Source organism: Prionailurus bengalensis, chromosome A1 (genome assembly GCF_016509475.1).
Source record: "Prionailurus bengalensis isolate Pbe53 chromosome A1, Fcat_Pben_1.1_paternal_pri, whole genome shotgun sequence".
Taxonomy (NCBI): domain Eukaryota; kingdom Metazoa; phylum Chordata; class Mammalia; order Carnivora; family Felidae; genus Prionailurus; species Prionailurus bengalensis.
Window position 1 is genome coordinate 88,219,287 of NC_057343.1, and position 19,502 is coordinate 88,238,788.

A 19,502-nucleotide genomic window follows, 5' to 3' on the forward strand; every position below is an offset into this window, starting at 1 on the left:
GACAAAGCTTATCTCCTGTTCTCCCCCAAAACCCACTTGCCTTTCCTAAAGGAACCTGTTTTCCCCACAGAGGCTACGTGCCCCCCTCCCAAGGTGCGTATGAAACTCACACCCCTTCTAACCTTTTCTGGCTCCCCAAGGATACACAGTAAGGTAGTTTTTTGTCCTGTCATTCTGTCTGTCCTCCTCCAGGTATTGTCTGGAGCAGGCAAAAGATGAATCCAGTGCTGTCTGGGGTTTGCTTAAACAACACAACGTTTGGGGCGCCTGGGTGTTTCAGTCAGTTAAACGTCTGACTTGGGCTCAGGTCATGATTGCACAGCTAGTGGGTTTGAGCCCCGCATTGGGCTCTGGTGCTGACAGCTCAGAGCCTGGAGCCTGCTTCAGATTCTGTGTCTCCCTCTCTTTCTGACCCTCCCCTGCCTGTGCTCTGTCTCCCCGCAGACAAAACAACAGGCCAGATACATCAAACGCGGTAAAAGGCTCATCTGGGCACTTTATGCACGGGATTCGTTGCTCTCCTGTGGGTCTTCCTGACACCTTTTTATTCAAGGTTTGAACATTCCATGATTCTGTTCCCTGAAGGGAAAGACATCCTCCGCCCAGAACGCCCCAGCTGATGGAAAGGGCAGCAGAGGGGTCGTGGCTCTGGGAGGGGGTATTAGAATCAGCATCAGGCTGTCCACCTGGAGCCTCTTGCACCGCCCAGGCCCAGGCGCACATAAAAAGGGTGAGCGCCCAGCCTGTCCTGGTCCTGTGCGTCTACAGCCACATGCCTGTTTTCCCCGCCCTCCTGCCCTGGCCCAGCCTCAATTTCCTCATCTGTCGGGTCCCCCAGACCCTAGGACTTGGGGGTGCTCAGCCACCAGCGAGCTCTAGGTCCGGGTTGGGGGCAGCTACCCGCCGAAGCAACCTCCGGGCGGGGGCCGGATCCCAAGGGGTCGACCGCTCCCAGTGCCCGTCCGATATGATCCTCCTTTCCTAACCGGGGATCTGGACGACGCCCCCTCCCCTGGACCCGGCTCTGAGCACTAGCGAAGTCACCACGGGAGAGGTGGGGCTGTTGTGAGAGGGTCGCCCGCCCTGCTGCCTCCTCCAGCGACCCCACTTCATCCCCACCCTCACCCAGCGATCCCTTCACCTCCCGCACCTCCCCCCCCCCTCCACGCCGCAGGGAGCCCAGACTTGCTCCGTCTTCTGCTCTCATCTCTTCCCCATTGTGGATCCACCCCTTGCCCCTTCCCCACCTCACCCCTGCCTGCAACCCTCTTTTCCCACACCTCTCAGAAAGATTACCCCCCACTGGCCTTTGCCCCTGCAATCTCTATCATCCCTCTTCCCTCCTCCCGGCTGGGTTGCCAAAACCGCCTCCGTCCCACCCCTGACCCACTTTGCGCTGGCCCCCGCCCCATCCCCAGGCTGCTGACAACCCGCCCCACAAAGCCTCCCGCCCCCATCCCCTGTCCCCACCTGATAACTAGCGCCCCCCCCCCACGCCGCCCTTGCCCCCGCCCCTGCTGACGCCACAAAGCCCAGCACCCCCGGGGCCCCCACGCCCTCTGTGACCACCGCCCCATGGTCTTCACTGCGCAAACGCAGGCTTTCCAGGGCGCTATTTGCGCGCGTGGCTGAGGACGACCGCGGCCTGTGGACCCCTCCCCGGTGGTGAGTACCTGTCCCTCCAGGGAGGGGGCAGGCGGCACGTCACCCCTTGTGCGCTGAGGCTCTGGTGGGGACTTCGTGCGCTGCCCCTGTAGCAGACACAGCTTCCAGGATGGTTACAGCCTGGGACCAGACTGGTGAACTGGTTTTGCCCCTTTACAGAAAAGCATTCTCGGACGGAGGGTGGCCTGTCCATCCTCACTGACCTGGAGCCCTTGGGCGTGTCGCCTCCATCCTGAGCCAGACCCCCAGCCCACCAGCTTGCCCCACTGGCCCGCGTTTCTGTTGGATGGGCAGCAGTGCCCCTTAGGGTGGAGAGAGCAGAGGGACACCCTGACCTCACAGTGTCTGCAGAGACAGCTCCAGATAAATTGTACCAGGGTCTGGGACGTGGGAGGCCTGAGGCATCCAGCCGTGCTCACTGCAGATGACTGCAGAGAAAGGAGCTGGGATAGTAAAGTCCAGAAATGATGTTCCAATCCCCTAACAGGGCTCAAATAACACCCTGTGACCTGCAGAGGGGGCTTTGGACCTCCCTGGCATAGGGTCAGGGGTACAGCCACACCCAGTGTGACCATGTGTGTGCATGTGTGTATGTGTGTGCTCTCATGTGTGCATGCATGTATGCATGTACGTGTGTGCGTGTGTGACTGTGTGTGCATGTATGTGTGTGCTTGTGAGACTATGTGTGCGAGTGTGTATGTGTGTGCTCTCATGTGTGTGCATGTATATCTGTGCGTGTGCTCTCGTGTGTGTGTGCATGTGTGTGCGTGTATGCGCTCTCGTATGTACGTACATGTGTGCATGTATGTGTGTGGCCGTATGTGGGTGTGCTGTCGTGTGTGCGTGCATATTTGCATGTATGAGTGCATGTATGTGTGTGCATGAGTGACCGTGTGTGTGCATATACGTGTGTGCGTGCATGTGTATTTGTGTGCATGTGTGCACTGTGTGTGCATATGTATGCTCTCGTGTGTGTGCACGTATGTCTTGCGTGTGTGACCATGTGTGTGCGTGTGTGACCGTGTGTGTGTGTTCTCATGTGTGTGCGTGTGTGTATTTGTGTGTGTGCTTGTGAGACTGTATGTGTGCATGTGTGTGCATGCGTGTGTATGTCTCTGTGTGTGCATGTGTGCATCTGCGCGCATGTACATGTGTGTATTTGTGTGCGTGTGTGTGCATGCATGTGCACGCATGTGTGCGTACATGTGTATTTGTGCGCGTTTGTGTGTGCATGTGTGCTGTGTGTTCTGTGCATGTGTGCACACGTGTGTGCATATATGTTCTCTGAACATGTGTGCTCTCGTGTATGTGTGCATATGTGCGCATGTGCGTGTGTGCTCTCATGTATGTGCATGTGTTTGCATTGCATGTGTATGTGCATGTCTGCTTGTGTGCGCATGTGCATGTGTGTATGTGTGTGCACGTGTGTATGTTTGTGTGTTCATTTGTGCACATATGTGTGCAAGCATGCATGTGTGTGTATTTGTGTATGTGTATACATGTGTGCATGTATGTTCTGTGCATGTGTATGTGTGTATATGTGTGCGTGTGTGCATGGGTGCGCTCTCGTGTGTGTGCATATGTGCACGTGTGTGTGTTTGCTCTTGTGTGTGTGCATGTCTGTGCATGCACTCACGCACACCAGGTGTCTTTTCTGCACTGCACCATGTGGCAGAACACCAGAGCTGACGCGTAGTCAGGACAGTAAAAACAGACTTTGTTCAGGATTACTGTAATAGGGGATGAGAGATCCCAGCAAAGAACTGGCTCAACTCAGTATAGGGTGGACCAGTGGGGATTTATGGCAGTTCAGGGGAAGTGAGGGTTAGTGATGAAAAATCTCTGAGAGGGAGATTCTTGCCAAACTGGCCGAACAGGATTCTTGCTGTAGACAGGTCAGTGGGAGGTGAGGAGCCAGATCAGACATCATGTGGGGGGTGGGGGGTTGGGGGGACGCTCTAATGCAACCTAGCAAGATTCTCCCTACAGTGGGTGGGGCCGGCCACAGACAAGGGTTTGGTGTGGAGAGGATCAAGGAGCATGTGAGGGACACTCCACTCCCTGCCCAGGAAGCATGGATGCCTTGGAACTTGCCAGAAAGCTGCAGGAGGAGGCCACGTGCTCCATCTGCCTTGACTACTTCACGGACCCGGTGATGACCTCCTGCGGCCACAACTTCTGCCGTGAGTGCATCCGGCTGGCCTGGGAGAAGGCCAAAGGCAGGAAAGGGGGGAGGAAGCGGAAGGGCTCCTTCCCATGTCCCGAGTGCCGGGAGCTATCCCCCCAAAGGAACTTGCGGCCCAACCGCCTGCTGACCAAAGTGGCTGAGATGGCGCGGCAGCACCCGGGCTTCCAGAGCAGGGACCTGTGCGCAGAGCACCAGGAGTTGCTGAAACTCTTCTGTGAGGACGACCAGATCCCCATCTGTGTCGTCTGCAAGGAGGCCCGGGAACACAGGACCCACAGGGTGGTCCCGGTCGAGGAGGCCGTGCAAGAGTACAAGGTGGGTCACAGGGACGTCCTGGTGCACATGTAGTAGGCAGGACAAGAGCCCCCATAATGCACAGCCCAAACGTCCACAAAGCTGGTGGCCTGGAGTCCACACTGTTGGAGGCCCTGCCCCAGGTCCGTGCAGTTAGGGCTCCAGCACCATGGGCTGATAGCCCTCATCCTGGTTCCCTGTCCTCGCTGGGCGGGGAGCTCTGTGGGGTCTGTTGTATGATCACACTAATCCCATTCCTGGGGGCGCCACCCTCGTGACCTGATTGCCCCCCAGGAGCCCCACCTCCTCACTCCACGCTGGGGGTTCGTATTCAGCATGTAGGCTTGGAGACATGTGCCAAGCACAGCAGAAAGCAAATATAGGGAAACTCACGGAAGAGAAGGGTTGTTAGTGCACATGCATCGGGGCACCAGCTCGCCACCTTCCTGTAGGACCATAAACCTTCCTGGGATGAAACCCCTGGCCCTTCTCTTCCTCTGGCCTTTACTCAGTTAAGGGGAGCCCCGGGAAGGTCTATTTCTGCAGTGCTGATCCTTGATTGGCTCCAGCTCATAATAACCCTCCTGCCCAAGGCACATGTCTCGGGTGCCATGTGTTCTTCCCCAGGACCCCCTCACGTCCTTCTCTGGGGTGGGGGCACTGGGCAGATGCCAGGGCATAAGGGCCTCTGACCCCACACTCTGCGGTCCATGTGTCTCACAGCTGAAGCTGCAGGCCGACATGGGGCACCTTCGGGAGGAGATGATGAAGACTGGGAGGCTGCAGGCCAGGGAGAGACAGACCTTGGCTGAGTGGCAGGCAGGTGCCCGGGGACGGGGTGCACACACAGGAGCCCAGTGGGTTCGGACAGGCCACACAAGAGCTGTGTGGATGCGAACACATACCCGGAGCTCAGGATTCCCGCTAGAATCAGGATCCAGAACACACGCCCAGCCCAGGCCGGCCGCCTTGGAGATGCAGGGACGCTTGGGTGCCGCTGCTTGGGGCTCAGCAGGTGACCCCCACAGAGGGGCTCCCTCCCCTGCTAGGCTAGCTTCTTCTCTGTGGGTCACCAGGACCCTGGGGGGTTACAGCGTCCTGGGAGCTGCCCTCCCATCTGGCTGGTGGGGAAAGGGAGTGGATACGGGTCCCGGGTCCCTCACACCCGCAATCCCCCATCCCCCACCGCTGGCTCCTGCAGGAGAAGGTGAAGGAGCAGAGGCGGCGCATCCTGGTGGAGTTTGAGAAGATGGGCCTCTTCCTCCTGGAGGAGGAACAGCGCCTGCTCCAGGCCCTGAAGACTGAGGATGAGGAGGTGGGAGCCAGGCTGCGGGAGAGCTCTGCCACCCTGGAGCGGCAGGGCCACTCCCTGGAGATGCTGCTGCTCCAGCTGGAGGACAAGAACCAGCACAGCCCACTGCAGATGTTGCAGGTGAGGGGGCGCCCTGCTCTCTGGGGGAGGAGAGTCCTCAGTACACCTGCTCCCTAGGGGTGTGGCGAGTCCTCAGTGCACCTGCTCCCTGGGAAGGAGTCCTCAGTACACCTGCTCCCTGGGGGGGGGGGGGGGCGAGTCCTCAGTGCACCTGCTCCCTGGGAAGGAGTCCTCAGTACACCTGCTCCCTGGGGGGGGGGGGGGTGGCGAGTCCTCAGTGCACCTGCTCCCTGGGAGGGAGTCCTCAGTACACCTGCTCCCTGGGGGGGTGGGGGAGAGTCCTCAGTACACCTGCTCACCTGGGGGTGTGGCGAGTCCTCAGTGCACCTGCTCCCTGGGAGGGAGTCCTCAGTATACCTGCTCCCTGGGGGATGGGGGAGAGTCCTCAGTACACCTGCTCACCTGGGGGAGGGGAGACCCCAGGACCCCTGCTCACTTGGGGGGGGAGACCTCAGGACCCCTGCTCACCTGGGGGAGTGGAGACTTCAGCACCCCTGCTCCCTGGGGGAGGGGAGTCCCCAGGACACCTGATCCTGGGGGAGGGGAGACCTCAGCACCACTGCTCATATTGGGGGGTGGGGAGACCTCAATACAGCTGCTCATCTGGGGGGGAGGGGAGACCTAGCACCCCTGCTCACCTGGGGGAGGGGAGACCTCAGTACACCTGCTCACCTGGGGGGGTAGGTGAGACCTCAGCACCCCTGCTCACCTATCTGGGTGGGGGGGACTCATGCCCAGGTGTGGTCAGGTGGTGACTGCAGTAACTAGTACACACAGGGGAAGGCTCTGTCTCAGCTCAGGCTGCCTCACAAAGACCACAGGAGGTGGTTCACACAGTGGACTGTGTCTCCTGGTCCTGGAGGCAGGAAGTCTGGGATCCAGGCACAGGCAGGGCTGGTTACTCCCCAGGCCTCTCTCCCTGACGTATACGTGGCCATCTTCTCCCTGAGTCCTCGCAGGGTCGTCCCTCTCTGCCTGTCTGTGTCCTAAACTCCTTTTCTTGCAAGGACACCAGTGTTAGGGAATTAGGGTCCAACCCTAGTGACCTCACTTTACCGTAAATCGGCTCTTTAAAGACCCAATCACCAATACAGTCCCCCTCTGAGGTCCTGCGGGCTGGGGCTCCAGTGTGTGAATCTGAAGCCCAGTCAGCCCATAACAGGCTCTCGTCCTGCAGATGTGTGTCCCCTCCCTTCCTAGCCCAGGGAGGTGGCCTGGGGGCGGCTGTCATTAGTGAGGTGATGTGGGGCACAGACACACTGGCCCAGATAGACACCCATGACTTCACAGGCAGAGTCATGTGATTGCACCGCAGGATGGCAGTCACGAGAGGCCACAGCTGGCCTTCCAAGGACAGACCGGTCCACCGAGGCCCTGAAAGCAGGGGGTTATGTTGGCCAACAAGTGGGTGATTCACCAACTATGTGGAGGGACGGAATCCACGGCGACAGATAAGACTGCACACACTCCTGTGTGCATGTTTCCACAAGAGAAGCAAATGCCACATGCAGGGAATCCATGCATCCATCCCGTTTGCCTGGCTCAGGCCCAGGTTTTTGTCTGTTGTCCTGACCTCTGTGGGTTTTGTCCCCAGGAAGGGGCCTGTTCTAGATGACAGGTTATATGGTAGCTCAGGCTACGTAGCTCAGAGGAACGTTTTGTCTTCTATTAAAAAGCAACCTATCTACAAACTAACACGTGGACCTTTTTGTCACTCACAGTGATGCTGAGCTACAAAAGGCACATTGATGGTCACCTGCCCTGTGCCCCCAATTCCACCCATGGGTTCACTGGCACAGCTTCCATGTCCCCAGGCATTATGTGGGGAGAACAGGAGGCCTGGCCAGGCCAGCGCGTAGGATTCCTGTGTGCAGCCAAGACCGGGTTACGCTCTGGAAAGTGGGCACAGGGCTGTGGGAAAACATCTTAGCCTTTCTAGCACTACAGACCAGAAATGCAGGCACAACGCCCCAGATTCCTCACGAGACTTTGCCAATCTCCCTCCTTCTGTGTCTTGCAGGACATGAAGGAGCTCCTGAGCAGGTACGTGGCCAGCTGCAGGGGAGGCACTGATGGGCACAGGGAGGGCTCCGCGTGGGGTCAGAGGGGACAATGACCCTGTGTCCACCGGAGGAGGAACAGCCTGAGTGTACAGTACCCAGAGGCCACCCCAACTGTGCTGAGGACAGTCTGCAGGGTCCCTGGGCAGATAGAGGTGCTGAAGAGTTTCCAAGGTAAGCAGGAGCCCAGCCGGGGGGACTGTCCTTTATGGGACATTCACACTCTGTGCCCTTTCTGTTCCTATGGGAGACACGGTGAGGTGCCCAAATGGCCCCCCAGCTCCCAGCTCCTTAGCACCACCAATATGGACAGTTGGGGGAGGGACCCCAGTGGCCCAGGTGTACAGCTGGACTCAGCCCTGGAGCCTGGTTAGGGAGAGCACGGATGATTCGCTGCCCCCTTCCCTCCATCTGCAGAGGATGTGGTGCCAGACCCCGCCACCGCCTACCCCTACCTCCTCTTGTACGAGAGCCGCCAGAGGCGCTACCTGAGCACGCCACTGGAGGGCGCGCTCCACAGCAAGGACCGGTTCCTGGCCTACCCCTGCGCCGTGGGCCGGGAGACCTTCTCCTCGGGCAGGCACTATTGGGAGGTGGGCATGAACCTCACCGGTGACGCTCTCTGGGCCCTGGGCGTGTGCAGGGACAATGTGAGCCGGAGGGACAGGGTTCCCAAGTGCCCCGAAAATGGGTTCTGGGTGGTGCAGCTGTGCAAAGGGAAGAAGTACACACCCGGCACATCTGCCCCAACCCCTGTCACGCTGGCCGAGCCCCCCAGCCACATGGGGGTCTTCCTGGACTTCGAGGCGGGGGAGGTGTCCTTCTACAACCTGAAGGACGGGTCCCACATGCACACCTACGCCCAGCTGCAATTCTCCGGCCCCCTGAAGCCCTTCTTCTGCCTGGGGGCCCCCAAATCAGGCCAGATGGTCATCTCTACAGTGACGCTGTGGGTGAAGGGATAGGGGCACAGGCCGGGGGAAGGGGGGCGCGGGCATTCCTGGTTTCTCCAGAAGGTGAGGTGGCTCCACTCAGCGCAGGCCACCTGCCAGACATATCTAAGGTGGTGGAGCGCTTGTGAGCCACTGGCTGGCTGCTCTCAAAGCTGAAGTGTAATCGCGATTAAAGCCTTTAAATATCAAGAGACTGTATTCACACATGCGTCATAAAGGAGGCTTTGAAAACCGCTGGGTTTCACAGTGGGCCGATTCTAAGTGGGGACCTCCCGTGCCCGGCGCAGCGTGGGATGCTGGTGTTTAGCCCCCACTTCGACACACGCCCAAGCAGGGATGCTGCCTACGCATGGGCTGCTTGTGACTCGCAGAGCAGGGCCCACCTTGTCTTCCAAAACTTCCACGTTTGCACGCACCTTTCGCGGGTATCATGGGGAAGGGGGGGACCATGGGAAGATGACACTTTTCAAACTGCATCGCTGAAACCCTCAGAGCAGTCCAGCCTTGAAGGTGCACCTGCAGGGATCACGGGTCACGGGGGGGGGGGGGGGGGGCGGTGGCGGTGGTGGTGGGAAGAGAGTCCTTTCTGGCCCCCGCCCCCGCAGTTTCAGGCGCATTAACCGCCCTACGCCAGGCCGGGCACCCAGAATCCCAGTCGGTGTATGTCTACCTTAAGGCCAGAGTGCCTACAGGCCGAGCCCCTTCCTGCACTGATCCTGATCATGCCCGGCGCAGGGGCGCACGGGAGACGGCTTGGGGCTCGCCGCCGCGGCCTCAGGCTCCCCTTGTCCTCGAAGTCGCTGTCCTGTGCGGGGAACCCAGTGAACGTGTGAAGCGCCCGCAGGCCCGGGTCCTGCAACCGGTCCTTCCCGGGACGCCAGGGAGAGGTGACCCACAACCTGGAGCCCACGCGCGCGCGCGCAGACAGCGGAGGCTACGCCACAAGGTCAGCTGGCATGCAGCCTCCAATTCGGTTGGGCCCGCGGGCCGCGTGGCCGGCCTCAGCCAATCCGGAGCTAAAGCGGGTTGTTCCAAAAAAAAAAAAAAAAAAAAAAAACCAGCTGCTTCCTGCTTCCGCCGCGGCGCTTCTTCCTCCGCGCGTCCCTGGAGCCCCCGCGTCTCCGAGTGCTACCCGGAGTCTCGGTGACGGAGGCCACACCGCCCGAGCCGGCGGAAAGCGCCGCCCATCTCCGCCCGACCGGCGCCATGGCCGCCCCCGACCTGTCCACCAACCTCCAGGAGGAGGCCACCTGCGCCATCTGCCTTGACTACTTCACCGACCCCGTGATGACCGACTGTGGCCACAACTTCTGCCGCGAGTGCATCCGGCGCTGCTGGGGCCAGCCCGAAGGCCCGTACGCCTGCCCCGAGTGCCGCGAGCTGTCTCCGCAGAGAAACCTGCGGCCCAATCGCCCGCTCGCCAAGATGGCCGAGATGGCGCGGCGCCTGCACCCGCCGTCGCCCGTCCCGCAGGGCGTGTGCGCCGCGCACCGCGAGCCTCTGGCTGCCTTCTGCGGCGACGAGCTGCGCCTGCTGTGCGCCGCCTGCGAGCGCTCGGGGGAGCACTGGACGCACCGCGTGCGCCCGCTGCAGGACGCGGCCGACGACCTCAAGGTGCGCGGTGGGGCCCGGCTGGAGTCGGGGCCCGGGGGTGGTGGCTCGGCCCGGGCGGGATCCCGGGGGTGGTGTGCTCCTGGCTCGGGTGCAGGGAGTGCACGCAGCCGGCTTCACACAGCACCCTCTGGTTGTCGGGGTTACCCTGGCCCGGGTTCTAAGGAGCACGGGATGTGAGTGCAGCAAGCCCACACCAGCATCCTCCTGGCTGGGGGTGCACCCTGGCCGGGTTGTAGGGGTGCGCGTGCAACAATGGAGACTGGTACCCTCTTGGGGGGTGTGTGTGCAGCCAGTCCCAGACCGGTACCATCCTGGCTGGGGTTTAGAGGAAACAGGGTCTGAGTGCAGCAGGCCTACACCAGCACCCTTCTGGCCAGCGAGTAGGGGACACAGGGTACCTGTACAGCCGGTCTAGGCTGGCACCTTCCTGGCCAGGGTCTAAGGACGAGGCACAGGGTGTGTGTGCAGCCTGTCCCAGACCTACTGGCTAGGACACCATTCACCAGTGGGGCACCGGCCTGAAAATCAGGAATGGAGCCCAGAGAAGGAGAAAGCAGGAAGAGAACCTTAGGTTCTCCGCGTAGACAGAAGTGGGCTCAGCCCTCAGAGGGCCATGGGCGAGGCAAGGCTGTGGGGTGGAGACGAGATTTGAGGAATCACTGGGTTGGGATGGGTGGGGACACAGCCGTTTCCCTGGGAGGCAGGTGCCAGGGTCCCCGCAGCCCGTCAAGCTTTCCGAGTGGGATGCTTGGAGCCACTTGTGCCACCTGACATGGCAAGATCCACCCGCTTTGTTCTGGAAACGCATTTCCTCAAAATCCAGGCCAGCCCTCGCCCGACTGCTGAGAGCTCGGGGCAGACACCCATGTGCGGTCCTCACTGGGCCTCAGGAGTGTTTGCTCCTGGAGCCCCAGGTATTGACTACACGGCTGACACCTTGCCAACGTTTGGCTTGGTGTACGTTGTGCTTCATGGCCCAGAGCATCTGCTGGCTTGCTCCAAGGATGTGGCGTAGCCACGTGAACCAGTACTTGGCCAGTTTGTCAGTGTTCTAGAACCAACAGGACAAACTTGGATCCTGATCTGCACCTGTGGGCTCATCCTGACGGAGACCCCTGAAGTCTTGCCTTCCACTTTGAGGCACAACACGCGGATGCCCCACCCCTTTTGTCGGTCCAGCAAATGTGCTCTGTCACTGAGCAGAAAGTGACCATGCCGCTCTCCAGAGGCCCCTCTCGGTTGGCCTGATAACGCCTCTTGGGGCAGCACTTAAACCCCTTCCTATCGTAGGGGAGGGCAAAGCTTTATGTCCAACTTGTTAGGTTCAGTGACTGAGGCTTGCAAATTAAGCTAACAAAGGCAGAGTAACAAGTGAAAAAAAACATAATTAGTCTTTAAAGAAAAATTTTTTTTAGGGGCACCTGGGTGGCTCAGTCGGTTAAGCATCCAACTTCAGCTCAGGTCATGATCTCACAGTTGGTGAGTTCAAGCCCCACGTCGGGCTCTGTGCTGACTGCTCAGAGCCTGGAGCCTGCTTCGGATTCTGTGTCTCCCTCTCTCTCTGCCCCTCCCCTGCGCATCCTCTGTCTCTTTCTCAAAAATAAATTAAACATTAAAAAAAATTTTTTTTTAATTTTTTTTAATGTTTTATTTATTTTTGAGACAGAGAGAGACAGAGCATGAGCAGGGGAGAGTCAGAGAGAGAGGGAGACACAGATTCCAAAGCAGGCTCCAGGCTCTGAGCTGTCAGCATGGAGCCCAATGCAGGGCTCAAAGTCGTGAACCTTGAGATCATGACCTGAGCTGAAGTGTGACGCTTAACCAACTGAGCCACCCAGGGGCCCCATAATTTTATCAGTCTTTTAAATGTTCTATGGCACAAGAGCTTCACAGAGGCAAAATGAAAAACCCTTTTAGATATGGGATTATGTTCTATTTTAACAAAGGGTGATGATAAACTGGGGAGAAGTGGCTAGGCAAAAGAAAGGGAATTAGGGCTTGTAGGGTCAGTAAGTTGTGGGAAAGGAACTAGGGAATATATGGGGGGAACAAGTGATAGGTCAGGGTTATCTGAGTCATAAAGTCCTTTCAGGCACAGTCTTGTCTGACAGACATTGTGATGAGTGCCGTCCCCTTCTGGGTACAGACAGGGAGGGCACCCTTGTGGGAAATTTCTGCTCTGCCTTGAGGCAGAAAGGAGGAGGGCAGAGGGCTCTTCCTACATCTCCAGAGAGTCCTTGTGCCAAAGTGGCTCCCTCTGGGCTGGCACCTTCTGACCTCCTTCCCTGTACTAACAGGTAGCTACCCTTCGTGCTAGGGGTGCGCAGCACACCGTCTTTACCTGCCCCCAAAGGGCTGTGCCTGGCATTTGCACACCCTGGGGTGCTGGGTCCCCCAAAGCGCCACCTCCCTGGGCCTCAGTCCATCTAAAAGTTGGAGGGAGAGCGCAGTCAGGTGGAGAGGTGTGGGGCCTGCAGGGAGCCCAGAGCAGGCCTGGAGAAGGAAAGGGGACTGAGTCAGGGGAGGGCAAGGGGCCTCAGTGCTGGGGGGGAGGGGACTCATAGGTTAATTTGAGGCTGTCCCATGTGTCATGCCTGGCCGGGTTGACTGGAACGGGGATGGGGCCCACCCAGCCAGGGTCACACTGGCCTTACCTTCCCGTAGGGTAAACTGGAGAAGTCCCTAGAGCATCTGCGGAAGCAAATGGAGGACGCGCTGCTGTTCCAGGCCCAGGCCGAGGAGACCTGTGCCTTGTGGCAGGCAGGTGGCGAGGTGCCCAAGGTCGGGGGGGGGGGGGGGGGGGGGGGCGGGGGGGGCGGCAGGCAAGCGGGCGCCTGCCTCATGCTGTGTATGAGGAAGGCTCCCTGCGTGTAACCCGCCTAGGAGGGTGAGGCTGGGGACTGGACAGGACGTGGGGGCCCCAGGTGGGGGATGGATGAGGTTCCTAGGCCCTCAGATGCCCTGTTCACCCTGCAGAAGATGGTGGAGAGCCAGCGGCAGAACGTGCTGGCGGAGTTCGAGAGGCTGCGCCGGCTGCTGGCAGAGGAGGAGCAGCGGCTGCTGCAGAGGCTGGAGGAGGAGGAGCTGGAGGTCCTGCCCCCGCTGCGGGAGAGCGCTGCCCGCCTGGGTCAGCAGAGCGCGCAGCTGGCCGAGCTCATCGCAGAGCTGGAGGGGCGCTGCCAGCTGCCTGCGCTGGGGCTGCTGCAGGTGAGGCACGCTGCGCCCCAGGTGTGCGCATGCTGGCTCTGAGAAGGGATGGGCAGCGCTGTGCCCTGGGGGTGCCTGCGTGGGGGCTCTGGGCAGGCATGGGCTCATGGGGCAGTCTGCGCACTCAGCTCACCCAGGTGTCACCCACCTGTGAGAGGTGAGGGCGCGGTGGGGGGGGGGGGGTAGCTGGGACCGGCGATCCACATGTGGCTGCGGGTCCTGCGGAGTGGGTGCAGATCTGGAACTTCTCCTGGAACTGCTCCAGTGCCTGTCCTGTAGGCCTATTGGACCGTGTGACAGGTGGCATCTGGGGTCTGTGGGTCACCAGGCTAGCACCAGAGGTTCTGGTCCCCTGGACTGCGAAGGGCCAGCAGGAGTCCTGTAGGATTCCTGCGCCAGCCCTGTGGGGCCCTGAGACTCTGCCTGGCTCTTGGCAGAGGGTGGGAGTGAGGACGCTGTGTGTGTAGCCCTGGGCGTCTCCCACGGGTGGTGACCCTCCTGCGTCTCACTGACCAGGCAGAGGCTCCTGGCTGCCTTCCTGGGGTCTGAACTTGGTCCTTCCGCCCTGCTGAGACACCAGGCAGTTTCAAGCCTGGAAAAGAGGAAGAACCCAAGACCAAGTATCTCGCGGGGTTTCAGGCAGAAGTAGGCTGTGGTCAGTGAGGCAGAGTCTGAGCCGCCAGCCAAGGAGGTCAGGGGAAGTGAACCAGGGTGGAGAAGGCAGGGACACCCCAAGTTCTGGAAAGAGGAGGGGTCAGCCCCAGACGTGAGATGATAACCCCAGGTCTGTATGAAACGTGATTTGGGACAATGTGAGATGTCCCAGTGGGTTCACTGGAGGCTCCAGTGGCGCGGGCACTGGGTTCACTGGAGGCTGTGGGTGGGTGGGTGGTCTTGACTGGCCTGCTGCACTCCTGAAAGTGGCCACCTGCCCCCCAGTGCCCCCTGCCTGTTCCCCCACCTGCCTTCCACTGCCTCCCCCAACCTGCTCACATCTCCTGGCCTGGATCTTTAGCTGGCTGGCTAGCTAGAGGGAGGACCCCTGTCCCTTCTCCTATCACCCCCCAGCCCCAGAGCCCCCCTTGCCTGTGCTAGGGGTGGGGTGGGGTCTGCCGTGTGGAGGGGCAGGAGAGCAGACCCCAGCAGTACCCTGTGTACTGGTGTGAGGGAGCGAGGTCAGGTGCACCTGCACCCTCGGACCTCAGTGTTAGGCAGAGGACTGCTGCATGGGTTCTGGCACCTGGGTGGGTGGGGATGTGCACCCTCATGGACAGAGGAAGTGAGGGTTTGGGTGACTTCCAGGAACCCACACCTATGAGTCCCAGCTGTGTGACAGAGTCTGGGGGTCCCAGCTTCCCCCGCCAGGCTCACCCTGTAGCCATCCTCGGTCCGCTCAGAGCCTTTTCCTAAAGGGATATATGTGTCTCCAAGTGGCCATGTGGTCTGCATGGAGGCCAGCCCCTTTCCTGGAGCTCAGGGCCCTCCACATGACCCTCAGGGTAGGTAGGGCCTTGCTCTCACCTCAGGCCTTGTGACAACCAGAACTGCCCCCGTCATTCCCCAGTGCCCCCTGGGTGGGCTGCCCACCCACCAAAACTACCAAGGACAGGCTGTTTCTGCTTTGCATGCTACCCACACCAGGTTCCTTGTCTCCTCCCTGTATCTTCACATGGTTGTCCCTTGTCTGTGCCCCAGTCCCCTCTTCTGATAAAGACCCCAGTCATGTGGGATCAGGGTCCACCCTAGTGACCTCCTTTTACTCAAACCACCTCTGTAAAGTCCCCATCTCCAAATCCAGCCCCGTTCTGAGGCCCTGGGGGTTAGGCCTCCAACATTTGGATTCGAGGGACACAGTCAATCCCTCATGCTGAGTACAATGCTTGTGTGTGTCAGTCATTATGGGAGAGAGGAATGTCCAAGTGGAGAGGCCTCACCTGGAAGGTGGGTGTGAGTCTGGGACCTGTGGGAGGGCAGGCAGCAGACAGCCAGGTACCCTTGAGCCCTGGAGGCCAGGACCCCGCTCACGTGTCCCACCACCCAGGGGTGCTGGGGGCTCTGGGTGGACAAGGAAGTAGCCAGTGCCCTGCATCCTCTAAGCACATGGGGGGTGTGAGGCCAGGTCTGCACGGTGGCTGAGCCCAGGGTCTTTCCAGGGTCCCCATGTCCAAGCTGCACTTGGGACAGCCCACCGCTGGTTCCTGATCACTGGTGTATGAGTGTGTGACTGAGTGTGAGACAGGGGGGGCAGAGCTGGGTCTTGGGGGACACTGGTGGCCGGGGCGTGGGGGGGCCCAGGGTCAGGGGACAGGCGCTGACTGGCGTGTGTCTCTCCCACAGGACATCAGGGACACCTTGCGCAGGTAGGAGCCCCGGCCTCTCCCCGGGGAAGGTGGGCAGGGTGCAGGGCAGGGCTGCCATGGGGGTTGACGCATGCTCTGCCCCCTCCAGGGTCCAGGACGTGAAGCTGCAGCCGCCTGAGGTGGTGCCCATGGAGATGAGGACGGTGTGCAGGGTCCCGGGGCTGGTGGAGGCCCTGCGGAAGTTCCGAGGTGGGTACCCTTGTGGCCCAGAGGACACACTGGTCCTAAGCTCCTGCAGGCATGCAGGGTGGGTCTGTTGCTGTGGCGGACCAGTTCACAGAGACCTGGAAGGTTCAGGCACCAGACAGCAGCTAAGGGAGGGCCGGTCTGGCTGCTGGCCTGGGCGTGTAGGAAGAGCAGAGGTCAGACCACCACCGGGGTGGACAGGTCCACCCGCACGGACCCCAGCTGTGGGGAGTCCAGGATGCAAGTAGGCTGGACACTCCTCCCTTGCCCCACGAACTGGAGGAGTGGCTGCAGGAAACCCTCGGGGTTTCACAGGTCCTCTGAAGGAGGGTGCATCGCGAGGGAGCCTGGACCTCCTTCTGGAACATTCCGAATTGCAATGGCAGGTGGTTAGGTGATAGCTTTCAGGGAGAGAGGCAACATGGGGCGTGGCCAGTGCACAGCCAGCCCCCACAGAGGTCCACAGGGGCGCACAGGCAGGGCTGCCCACTTGCTCCCCCAGTGACCTCCACTCCATCTGCAGGGGATGTGACCCTGGATCCTGACACCGCCAACCCCGAGCTGGTCCTGTCAGAGGACAGGAGGAGCGTGCGGCGGGGGGACCTGCGGCAGGCGCTGCCCGACAGTCCTGAGCGCTTCGACCCCGGGCCCTGCGTGCTGGGCCGGGAGGCCCTCACGTCGGGTCGTCATTACTGGGAGGTGGAGGTGGGGGAGCGGGCCAGCTGGGCGCTGGGCGTCTGCAGGGAGACAGCCAACCGCAAGGAGAAGGGCGAGCTGTTTGCCGGCAATGGCTTCTGGATCCTGGTGTTCCTGGGCAGCTACTACAACTCATCTGAGCGTGCCTTCGCCCCACTGCGCAACCCGCCACGGCGCGTGGGCATCTTTCTGGACTACGAGGCCGGGCACCTGTCCTTCTACAGCGCCACTGATGGCTCCCTCTTGTATGCCTTCCCTGAGACCCCCTTCTCGGGGACCCTGCGGGCCCTTTTCTCACCTCTGTCCAGCAGCCCCACGCCCATGACCATCTGCAGGCTGAAAGGTGGGCCCGGGGACGCGCTGGCTCCCCAGTGACGGGGGAGCCTCGTGGCTCCTCACCCTGGCTCCGGGATTGGGGACTTCTGGCTACACAGGACCCTGGGTGGGTAGTGCTGTCCTCTGAGCCAGGGAGATGCTCACGGTGCCGTGCACAGATGTGCGCACAGCGGAACTGAAGTGCGCTCGCTCCTGCAAGCGTGCGCTGGCATGTGCGGAGCCAGCTGCGTTCTTTCCTGGGGACCACAGGGCGCTGAGACATCCCCAGTCTCTGGTTTCGGAGCCCTACAGAGGTCTGGGGAGAGGCACCACGGCCTGTGGGACATTCTCCGGCTGAAGCCTGAGCCCCCGACGGCCCCGGAGCTGCCGGCAGGAGGCCACTCCAAGCCTGCCACCCTGTGTCCAGGTCCCATCCACTACAAGGCAGGGCAGAATGGGCTTCGGAACAGCCAGGTACTGGGTGGTATGCGGAGGTGGCCAGAGGAAGCTGGGAGCGCAGGTCAGGGGGCCGAGTGACCACGCCCCTCCCCCAAATGCAGACCACTTGGGTCTTCCGGAAAATGCCCTTCCCTGGCTCCTGGTCAGGTGCAGCAGAGGTTAGGGCCCCCGAGGTGAGCAGGCACAGGAGCCCACGGTCTCCCCTGGGCTGAGAACCACCAGCTAGACAGTCACCCTCTCGCTGATCCCAGAACTCTGTGTACCCGGTCCATAGGCATCCCTGCCCTGCCTGGGGAAGGCTAGGCTCAGAGAGTCCCCTCCCTTTCCTGCTAACAGTCTGGGATTTGTCTTTGCTTTGTTCAGACTCTTGGTCACCCTGCTTAAAGGTGTGCTGCAAATTCTTTGTACCCTAGATTTTATTTATTGTAAGGACCGATGTCACAGCAAATAAATTAACTGTTGTCTGTAATCTGCTGTCTGCAGTTGTGGAGGTGAGGAAATGCACCAGTGAGGGGGATGGCCCCGGGAGGGTGACACATAGGCGGGACCCCCAAGGGTGAAGTCAGGGGCACAAGTCACCCGCATGGGCACAGCAGACTCCCAGCTGCGTTCTCCTGTGCGTTCATCTCATGCACCTGCCTCAGGAACATTTTTCTTGTTTTGTTTTGTTTTTCCAGATACCCAGAAAGTGCACAGTAGCTAAGTGCTCCATTTATTTGGTTATGCATTCTCCCATTTTTTGACTTTTTGCTATTGTTACTTTTCTTTTTATGTTTATTTTGAGAGCGAGTGTGCGTGCACAAGTGGGGGAAGGGCAGAGCAAGAGAATCCCAAGGAGGCCCACGCTGTGAGCACAGAGCCTTATATGGGCTCGATCCCACAAACCACGAGATCATGACCTGAGCCACCATCAAGAGTCGTGTGCTTAGCGGCCTAAGCCCCACCCCCCCAAGTGCTCCTTGGCTATTGTTATAAATTTATACCACTTTGAACATCCTGGACAGCTCCCTCACGTTACATACCAATGGGTGAGTATTTTCTCAGTATAGCGGGGGTCTGGCAGTGTTTCCTACCTCTTCCCAAGTGACTTCCTGTTGCGTCACTCCTGCTTGAGGATCAGGGAATACTGGGTGCTCCCACCTGCAGTAAGATTGGCCCTATGGTTTGGGACTTGGAACAGTGGCCATCGGGAATGCAGCCAGCAGCAAGACAGCCTCATGGGCAGGAGAGTGGACAAGCACAAAGCCACACCCAGGACACCAGGACAGATGCTCTGGCCATGGCTTTAGGAGGGCACTGGGTGCTGGTGTAAGGGTGGAGACCTCATTTTTCCTCTGCCCCTCTGACGGCTTCACTGTGTTTTCGACACAGAGACTGATAGGAGATACCTATGGAAAATGAGTAACTCAGACCAGCAGCTTAGAAAGGTAGTTTAGGGGTGGCTGGTGGCTCAGTCAATTAAGCGTCCCACTTCACCTCAGGTCATGATCTCTCAATCCATGAGTCCGAGCCCCGCATCGAGTTCTGTGCTGACAGCTCAGAGCCTGGACCCTGGTTCAGATTCTGTGTCTCCCTCTCTTTCTGTCCCTCCCCTGCTCACACTCTTGAGTCTCTCTACCTCTAAAAAATAATAAACATTAAAAAAAAAAAACAGTTTGAAAGTATGACTTCGTGCAGACGTCACAGGACACAGGAAGTGGCATCAAGCTTCAAGGTGCCACGGGAAGGTAAACTGAAAAGGCTAGTTAGTGGGATCATGTGGATCGCCCTCCTGCCTTGCCACATTCAGGCTGTCTAGAGCTCTCTCCTGTGACCGGTAGTCCTTCCTGGCATGGAGGACAGATGGACACCTACATTTGAGTCCCGCTTTTAGGGACATAAAGGAAGGGTACAGAGCTCTTCTCATCTGCCTCCATCTCAAAATAATCCTAATGCCAAAGTGGGATATTTTCAGGTGGCGTATTCTGGTACCCTTCACCAGGCGAAAAGAGAGCAAGCTTCAGTGATACCCGTTCACAAGCACACACCCTAAATTCACACACTCACCTTTCCACCTGGTCTCCCTGCTTGACT

General features: G+C 59.6%; 2 protein-coding genes and 1 long non-coding RNA gene across 4 annotated transcripts; 2 read left to right on the forward strand and 1 right to left on the reverse strand.

Annotated features, from left to right (window-relative positions):
* The first annotated feature begins 1,533 nt into the window (after positions 1-1,533).
* On the forward strand, positions 1,534-8,781 carry TRIM17 (tripartite motif containing 17). 2 transcript variants are annotated; one of them, XM_043584149.1, is made up of 7 exons: positions 1,534-1,665; positions 3,735-4,168; positions 4,871-4,966; positions 5,349-5,579; positions 7,600-7,622; positions 7,713-7,813; positions 8,057-8,781. In XM_043584149.1, the coding sequence occupies exons 2-7, from the start codon at positions 3,740-3,742 to the stop codon at positions 8,602-8,604; spliced, it is 1,428 nt and encodes a 475-aa protein (XP_043440084.1). In that variant the 5' UTR covers positions 1,534-1,665; positions 3,735-3,739; the 3' UTR covers positions 8,605-8,781. The 2 variants fall into 2 exon arrangements, with proteins under 2 accessions (XP_043440084.1, XP_043440094.1); XM_043584159.1 differs by lacking the exon at positions 4,871-4,966.
* LOC122485414 lies at positions 8,770-9,611 on the reverse strand. Its single transcript, XR_006297853.1, has 2 exons — positions 9,263-9,611; positions 8,770-9,108 (listed from the first exon to the last, which is right to left on the reverse strand). It is a non-coding gene; the product is annotated as an uncharacterized LOC122485414 (long non-coding RNA).
* Positions 9,612-9,653: 42 nt separating this feature from the next.
* TRIM11 (tripartite motif containing 11) lies at positions 9,654-17,898 on the forward strand. The gene is made up of 6 exons (XM_043584177.1): positions 9,654-10,206; positions 12,871-12,966; positions 13,183-13,413; positions 15,751-15,773; positions 15,862-15,962; positions 16,483-17,898. The coding sequence occupies exons 1-6, from the start codon at positions 9,799-9,801 to the stop codon at positions 17,028-17,030; spliced, it is 1,407 nt and encodes a 468-aa protein (XP_043440112.1). The 5' UTR covers positions 9,654-9,798; the 3' UTR covers positions 17,031-17,898.
* Positions 17,899-19,502: the final 1,604 nt, after the last annotated feature.